The 9,138-nt window shown below is 38.1% G+C and overlaps 1 protein-coding gene across 1 annotated transcript in view; it reads left to right on the top strand.

Annotated features, from left to right (window-relative positions):
* ARHGAP8 (Rho GTPase activating protein 8) overlaps positions 1 to 9,138 on the top strand; it is a 50,344-nt gene that overhangs the window by 12,768 nt on the left and 28,438 nt on the right. Inside the window, exons 4-7 of the mRNA XM_008949826.1 lie at positions 617 to 748; positions 3,460 to 3,546; positions 6,673 to 6,771; positions 7,898 to 8,008. Of these exons, the coding sequence (XP_008948074.1) occupies positions 617 to 748; positions 3,460 to 3,546; positions 6,673 to 6,771; positions 7,898 to 8,008 (429 nt within the window). The remainder of the gene's footprint in view (positions 1 to 616; positions 749 to 3,459; positions 3,547 to 6,672; positions 6,772 to 7,897; positions 8,009 to 9,138) is intronic.

Here is a 9,138-nt window from a genome sequence, read left to right on the forward strand (position 1 = left end):
TGCTTTATTTGAATCATTGAGCTGTGTAATAGGCCATAGAGTGTTCTCAGTTGTAGGAGAAAAGGAAGAGGGGTTTAGGCCATACCATAAAAGAATGAACACGCAGAAATCTGCTTATAAAAGGTGGAGTATTATTTCAAAATGGGATAAATAGTGTCATTCTTTAAATTAGTTTTAAGGGAAATGATCTATGAACTTGGTCTCCACAATACAAAGGAAGGGCATACATAGTCAAAAAACCAGTTTACAGTAACATTTAATGGGCAGGGATTTACATACACCAGAAGAAAGCAAAATAAAACTCACTGTCAGTTAAAATGCATCTTTTAAACATTTCTTTTAAAAGACAGTCCCATATTGTCATCTTTTAGTGATTCATGAGTACCATAGTTTTTGTAATTGAATATGTTCTTTCAGACTCTGGGCTTTGCAGTGATATGGAATTGTTGGCAATGCTGCCACTAAAGCAAGATGAACTTGTTAGATAAATACACCGAAGTAAATGTGAATTTGCAGTCACTAGCATTCTGCAAAAATAGGACATGTTCTTTATTAGTTCTTTAAAAATCTCATCCACTCAACTGTCTTAAAACTAAAATGTTATCTTTCTCCTCAGGTACTTAAAGTATACTCTGGACCAGTATGTAGAGAATGATTATACAGTTGTCTACTTCCACTATGGCCTGAAGAGTCTGAATAAACCATCTCTGAAATGGTTGCAAACAGCCTACAAGGAATTTGACAGGAAGTATGTCTCCAAAATATTTGGTTAACTCTTTCAGTTGTGTCATGCCTGTGACTAACTCCCACAAAGGAAGCCTGTCTTTCCTGAGCCACTGGTTCTCTTCTCTCTTCTGTGCAATATGAAGGAAGGGTTTGTGTGCTCTAGTGGTTATCCAAAGTCATAAAGGGAAGAAAACCAAGAGCCACTGCCTTTTCTGTGCACTATTCAACAAGATAGCTGTGAAACCTTATGTGACATCACCCTTGATTATCTCACACTTGTGTTTGAACCTTTGATCAACCCAAGGCTAGGCTGTGTACAAAAAAGGAAAGATTAGTTTTTAACAGCCTGTATCTCAGCAGCCTTGAGGTGGTTGTTGGTTGTAAAGGCCCAAAGGGACCAACCTCTGTGCTTGTATATGCCTGACCTTTGGAGTAACAGTGGCCACAGCTCATGACTTCATGTTTTAATTGGTCAGGGTGTAGTCAAGACTGAAGCTCCTAGAAAAATAGCATTTTAATACTGGAAACCAAAGTTCTGATGTTTATTCTCTTATGAAGCAGGAAGTTCCTGTTGAAATCAGTTAGTCTTTCAGTTGCTTGCAAATTGCTACTTGTTTGTCCATTGGCCTCAAGGAGCAACATGACTGAAAGCAAAAATATCAATTTTTTTTTTTTTCCTCAATTTGGGAGCTGAAACGAAGCAAAATCTGGAAAAAAATAAAGCCATGAAAAAAATTACTGGGTGTTTCTAAACTAGATCAGGAGCAGCCCCCATGAAATTCCCAACCCTGTTTTTGAAAATTGAAGTTCAGATGTGCCCAGCTCCTCTTGGTTGTCCAGTGCCAAAGCTCAGATTCTTATGAACCTTGCCCAGTAACTTTTGGAAATTCTAAAACCCACTAAGCAAGAAGCTGAGGTTGTGCAGAGCAGCTGTCAGGACAGCAGTGGGAAGCTGTCATCTGAAGACCCTAAATGCTTTCATGTGATAACACTCTCCACCTCACAACAGACTCAAACAGCTCATCTTTACTAGTAGGTTTCCAAATATGGTTAGTACAATATCTGTTCTTTCTTCCAAATTTACAGTTGCTTTATGGGGAGAGGCAGTACAAGGGCAATATCTTCTTTGTTGCCTGCTGCCATGCCTAGAAGTGCACAGTGTGACTCTGTTTACACCAAAACTCTGTTCTCTCCATTCCTCCACCCTGACCAAGAAAGCAGGAGAACCAAAGAGGAACAGAGAAGCCCAGGTAGCTGGCCAAAACCATACACCTGTCATTTTATTCACAGTTGGAACTTCTTAGCATCCTGTCATTGAGAAGCTCAAAACTGTTCACAGCTGAACATGTATGTTCAGCTCTTCTAGCCAGGGAAAAATCAAAGATAGTGCCTTTCAAACTTCTTTCATGTGTGTATTTTGGGGTCAAAGGGAAGGAAGGACAGAGGAGAATACAAAGGGTGATAGTAATTGGCTAGCATCATGAAAGCAAAAATCCAACAGGAATAGTTTCAAAAGAATAGAACTTGTTTTGAAGGTTTACAGCAGAGGCTCAGGAAAGTCTTTTGGGCATTTAGTTGCAGTCTAGAAATCTATGAAGCATGTAAACTTCTACAGAAGCAATGGCTTATGCCCTTTGATTCAAAGCACAAAACAAATTTTAAGTGGAAACTTCAGTAAAGCAGCTGAGGTGTTTTGCTTGTGAGCTTCTGTTGATTTTGGGTTCTTACCTGCAGTGGTGCCAATGGCAGAAGGGTAGTTTGCATGTGTATGAGAGCAGCTTTGTGAAAACAAAGCCTTCTTCATTCAAAGGTGTAGGAGTCCAAGGAGAACTGGAAAGGCAAAACTGTTCTAATTGCTGAGTTGGGCCCTTTTCTCCCTCTTACCCTGTCCTGCTACAAGAAGGTTTTTCTTAGGAGTTCACAATCTTTATTTCCATTTGCTTTCTAACAAAGAGTTGTGAATACTTGGGAGGGACACTTCCTCCTGGGAAGCAAGCTTGGCAAAGCAATGAGCAAAAATTTATCTATAAAAGCAGGATTTTTCAGTCTGTGTTTCTCAGTTTCCTTTTTCTGTCATGTTGAAGAAGAGCAGAGTGTTTGTGCAGCCTGGTTTCCATTTCCATTTCAGCCTCCTAGAACCTGTTGTTTCTATATTATATGAGACTGGAGAATCAAGCAAAGCTATAATGGAGAAATGTCTTTATTTCATAGAAAGGGAACCATCCAATATAAAACATCATGAAGTAACTTCACCTTTAGTAATTACTAGTAATATGAAACAAAAGTAGTGGTAAAAATAAACAATTAGATGTAAATTTTACTCCTGAAAATTGAGAAATTTTCTGCAACGTGAAATTCCTGTAAGCAGGAAATAAAGGGAGATGAGGGCAAGTAAATTTTTATACCACAGGTTTTTTTTATAGACTCCTTGTTCTCTTCTTTATTTTTTTCAAGTTGCCTAATTTCCCTTCTATCCCAGTGATGCTAAATCTTTGAGAGAGCAGACATTGGTTAGGAATGTAATAGTGGCCTACTATTGTATCATCAAAACTGATAGTTTCTTAAAATTGGAGAGGTTTTTTTACATTTCTGAAGGATTAAATTGCTTTAATGTGTTTGGAAAGAATGCTGTGTAATATTTCTGTAATAATATCTCCCATTCAGTTGTAGCTATTCAGTTCTGCCATCTCTGATATTCAACAGTCTTCTAACAATTTCATTTTCTTTTCCTAGGTATAAGAAAAACCTTAAAGCACTCTACGTTGTACATCCAACCAACTTCATAAAAATTCTGTGGAATATCTTTAAACCTCTTATAAGGTACTTGACAGTTTATTCAACACATTTTCCTGTTTAGTTTAAGGATGGTTTGTTCTCTAATAAGTTGCTTTTAAAAAGCCTTGAGGTAAAATATTTCAGGGAACAGCACAATACCCATTTAAACTGTCTTGAACTAATGAGTTAGTTGAGCTGAAGCTTCAGTATGAATAATACAGTAGAGTTCTTTTCTTTTGAAGAAAAAGGAGACTCAATTCATCATAGTTTTACTGGTATGTTGAAGTAAATACCACTGTAAAACACAGTTATTCTGTGGGCTGTGAATGACTTTTTTGTTCTGTTTGACAATACTTCAGCACAATAAAACCAGGTCCCTGACTGGAGTTACTGGGTGGTGTGGTAGGGTGAATAAAGAATGGTTAACCTTCAGTCAGATCTCAAGTGCTGGAATGAATAGGAATGATACTACTTGTGTGATCAGAGTTAATGGATAAACCCTGAAGTGCCCATAAGGATTGGAGATAGAGGGGTGATGGTGAGGGTGGATTTGTTTCACCAACACGTTCTTTCCCACTGCATGCTAAAAATTGATGCTGTCTACAAGGAACTGGAAACAATGGGCAGATTTTGCTGAGTGCTAGGATGCTTCTGCTTGCTTAGTTTCTGCTCCTGGACTTGTGTCACTTCCAAAGTAATTCTAACATTTTGCAGATTGTATTATGAATGTCCTCAGGGCTGGAGGACAAAAGCAGCTTATCTTGAGAAGCCATAATGAACCAAATAAAAACATCCACTGCAGTAATTTACCAGTGATTCAATTTCTAACTGGTAGAGACCTCATTAATTAGGAAAGGGAAGTTAGCTTCTAAACAGATGAGAACATGTAAGAAGCACATGAAAATAAAGTGTAGTTAACATCTGAAAATCATTCCAGAATACACTGTTCTTGAAACAAGGAGAACTCTAGATATTTATTTTAACTGGCAGTAAAATAAATGCCAGAGATCCAGGACACAGAGCAGTGGTGAGGAAAGTGAGACAGAAGTAGGATGTCCAATACCTGGTGGTGCCTCAGGAATGGGGATGCATTTTGTTTTTATTCCTGATCTGCTGTTGGAAGAGTATGGAGAACTTTCTAGAAAGAAAAGGGGGAAAAAAATACAAAACCCACGTGCCAGAAAAAAAATAAAGAGAAAAACTCTTGGTGGACATTAAAACACTCAGGGGGAAAGCAACTTCTTTCTCAGAGGCAGCTGAGTGCTCCTTGGGAATAGCTCCAGGCAAGAAGTTTTGGGGATAGCTCCAGGCAAGCAGTTTTGGGGTGGTTTTTAATCTGTGCATTAATACACTACTCAGCTGGAGCCACAGTTGGAAAACAGCCATGCTGTTTGACTTTGAGTAATAATTGGTTGCCAATTCTTCCAAAAGAAAACCTTATTGTTACTTGTTCCAAATACTCATTTTACCTGGATCTTACTATGACTGTGTAAATAAGATAAATACTTTTTTTCCTTGAACACAGGGGCAATTCAATCCTTGTTTATTTTCAGTGTGAAAATGGGTGATCCTGATGAGCTTAAGCATTCTTATCTAGCACAGAAAATTCATCTTGACCTTCTGAACACCCTACTTTCCTCAGGATTGGCTGTTCTTGTTTGTACTTGACTTTTTTACTACTCTGTACCTGGGGTTTTTTTTGAGTCTAATTTAGTAACACTCTACCTTCTGCTGTTAAAGTGCATGACCAACAGGAACAGAATTATTTGTACACTGGGACTGACAAAGTAATTTTGAGTAAACTCTGAAAAGGTCCATAAGCCAGAAGATATGAATTAGCTGAAGCTAGGGAAAAAAACCCTCTTTGCTCCTTGAGATAGTTTAATGCTCACATGAATTTGTGCCTTGGGCTCACTCAAGTTTGGGTTTGTCAAGTCAGGAAAAACATAAGAATATAATTTTAATATTGAAGTGTGAAAGTGCCTATGTACAGTTTGCATAAATTACACTCTCATTGAAGACTAAAACTTAAGTAATGTTAATTTACTAGAGTAGTACAATTTAAAAATTGTCACGGTACCTTTTCCTTCCAGTTTAGAATAATCTTATTTTAGCAGATCATGCTTTTATTTAAGTGTCAACAGCAAACCAAAGTTCACAAAAAGAAGGGATAAAAATCTTCTGGACTTTTTGTTTCCTAGCTTTGCTGAATTATAGCCCAGACCCGTTTGTAGATACTGGATCCAATAAAAATAGCAGCTATAAAATAAATTTCATTGCCAGGAAACATGAATTTATTTTTCAGAGGTCTGTTAGTACATTTGGTACCTGTTAGCCAAAATACTCCTACGTGACTTGTACTTGTATCCTCTCCCACTAGAGGGTGCATGGGTCTGTGGATTTGACAATCCAGGGATGAATTCATTTATGCCAGAGAATTTTTGTCCAATTTTGCTGTCAAATTGCAGCAAAGTACACTTTTTTTTTTATCCTATACACCTATTATTTAGCTGTAAAATAGTATATTCTGGCTGAAACTCAAGACTTAACTAGGGATGCTTGGTGCTTCAAATTTGGAGGTCTGTTTTATCCAACTCATGGAAAAACCTCATTATCCAAGGTGTCTCCTAGAAGCTGCCCATCCCTTTTCAAAAGAGGTAAAGCTGATGGCCTGACACTTCAAGGGTAAACCCTGTCCATGCTTTGAAGATCTCACCTGTTGCTTACTACTTTGTGTCTTCTGTCCCATTATTTTGTATTTGGTGGTGAGGAATATCTAAATAAACAGGGGAACACCTAAATAAACAGAACATGTTGTTCTGCTGGCTGTGTAACCTTTTCTCCAAAGTTAACAGTTCTTTTAGTTTTCTAATGCTGTGTGAAAACTGTTTTTCAGTGGCTTTTAAAGCAGTGTTTTTCATATCTATGCAAATCACAAAACATTCAGATGGAAGCCAGTTATTTTTATTCAAATCAGACTCTCAGGCATGCACTGTGTATGTTTGATCATATGAAATGAAATACATCTTATGTCTCCTGCTGCTTCAATTACAGTCTAATTTTGAGTTGCATCAGCACTTACATTTTTGTAATAGAAACTAAACCCTTCATAAATGTTCCTCCCATGCTGATTTTTTACACTTCTTTTGTGATTATTTTTTTTTTTTTTAGCCATAAGTTTGGGAAAAAAGTCACCTACTTGAACTATTTAAGTGACCTGAGAGAGCATCTCAAATATGACCAGCTAAATATCCCTCCAGAAGTCATCCGGTACGTGGCAGGTTTATAATACATTGCCTCAACTTTTCTCAGGTAGAGTTACATCCTGTCCATTGTATTCCCAGCAGAATCTAATCCTATTTTTTCAGTGATTAAAAGTCTAATTTCCTTGTTTGTGCTTGGTTGGATTTAATTCTGAAAGCTGCATTGCCAGCAAAGACATGCTGAAGCAAGTTTATAGAAGAGAACGCTGTAGAGTTTTCTGCAGATTTGGAACATCTCCATCTCAGTTGTGGAGCATTTTCATAGCCTAATTGCAGTTTCTGTGACAGCATTAACAAAAACCAATCCATATGTCATTACTGCTTATGAGTATCACAAAATGTTCATGGGCAAAAACGTAATCCTGGCCTCTTTGCTTGCATATTGTAACAGATTAAATGACTTGGTTTGGCTAAGAGCATTCCCAGGCAGCAAAGTGTTGATTGATTTTAAACTTTATGGCTACATCTATTGTTAGTGGAACCATTCCTTCTGTGTCGTGGGTGGATGTGTGTTAGGGAGAAGTATTGGAGAGGGGGTGGGAGAGGAAAAGAGAAAGAAATGCACGGGGCTGGAGTTGTCAAGTGCCAGTGTGAGTATCAGTAACAGTCTTCCCAACACTGTGCTTTACATGGGAATGCTTTGATGTACTGACAGGAAGTGATTTTATGTCACTGCTGAATGAAAGTAACTGGAAGCTTTGATTATGACTGTTATTGATGCCTGGTGGGTTTTTACACACTTTTTGTGTAAATATGGAATAACAGAAAATACCTTACAGCTCTACGGTTATAAATTGGATTGCATGGTTGCCAAAGAAAGGGAAGCTGTATTTTGTGTAGCAAATAGGTTTGAATTTTGCTGTTAAATTATAGTGTTCCTGTTTTTTTGGACAGATTTATTACTATGCTCCATTGACTGAAGCAGGAGAGCTCTTCTGTGTCGTGCTTAGCTATTCTACCACAAATACTGCTTTAAAATTTCCCTGATGCTTAAATTAAATGCAAGTTCTGTAAGTCCTGCAGTGTCTACACTATCATCAGGAGATCAGCATCATGAGCAATATTGGTATCTGTTCATCTATAGTCTGTCAGCTGTGGTATACAGAAAATTAATGATTTCTTGATCTTTGCAGACATGATGAAAGCCTTCGGGGGAAGCAGAAGGGGAAACTGCCACCTGTGGTGAAGGTTCCTCCACCACGACCACCTCTACCTACCCAACAATTTGGAGTCAGCCTGCAATAGTAAGCTGTGAGATTTCTAAACTAGGAGAGTTCAGTATCCTGCCACCTTCTGTGAAGTGCAGATTCACTGGACAGAAAGTTTGCGTGTAGTTTGTTTGTTATATATTTAATTTCTCATTCTTTTTGAAAGCCATGAAACTACAGGGCTAGACAGTAGGTTTTATAAATTCAGGACAGGTCTCACAATCCCAGGGACTTGCCTGGTCTTCATGTTTACAGTATTTTTTTAGTAGTTAGTGCTAGCAGGGCTGCACAACTTTTCTCCCAGTGGTCAGAAGTTTGCCCATATGTGACAGAGCCCCGGGCTACTCTGTTACTGGTGGATACTGGCAGTATCAAAGTGTTTTGGAGATATTTAGATGGTGGAGAGCAAAGCCAAAACAAAGCTTCAGGCTCCAAAATGGCTGCATGAAGCTAAAATGGATGCTTGAGCCTTTATATATTGCTCTTTTGTTGCTCTGATGAAATGAAATGAATAAAATCACTCTCTTCCAGAAATGCCCTGACAGCTGTTTATGTAGATTACAGCTCTGTATGTGCTATAAAAAATTATTTACTTTACACAAAGAATAGGATGGCAATAGTACTTGCAAGATTCAATTCTGGTAAAAAAAAAAAACAACTAAAAGCCCACAAAACCTTCTAGCCTCCTACCCACAGTCATTTCTGTCAACTTTCTATGGCATCCTTCTCAAAAACAGCTGAAGAATATTGTTCACATCCAGCAAAGGCAATTTAGGCTGTCTGATGCGTGGACATTTGTCGATCTCTTCCCACCTCCAGTCTACTTTTCTCATTCTAATGATTCAGCTGTAAATGAGATATAAAATGTAATTTTCCCCTGGTTAAATGTTAAGCATTAGTCCTCTCTGGAAGGCCTGAAATTAGTGCAATCAATATCTATTGTGTAAGAGCTACTATGACATTAACTTTTATGGTGCCTCTTTAGAATTTAACCTAACACTTGAAACATGGGAAACTCACTTCCCTAATTCAGAGAATATCTTTTAGGTGGACTCCACTGGGTGATGGAGGAGGACAATGTTATATGCCACCACTGCAGTGGTAAAACCAGGACTGTTTGTGGGCACATTCTGTCACTTGTGCATGCCTTAGCTTTCCCTACATGT

Source organism: Merops nubicus, unplaced genomic scaffold (assembly GCF_000691845.1).
Source record: "Merops nubicus isolate BGI_N331 unplaced genomic scaffold, ASM69184v1 scaffold4471, whole genome shotgun sequence".
Taxonomy (NCBI): Eukaryota; Metazoa; Chordata; class Aves; order Coraciiformes; family Meropidae; genus Merops; species Merops nubicus.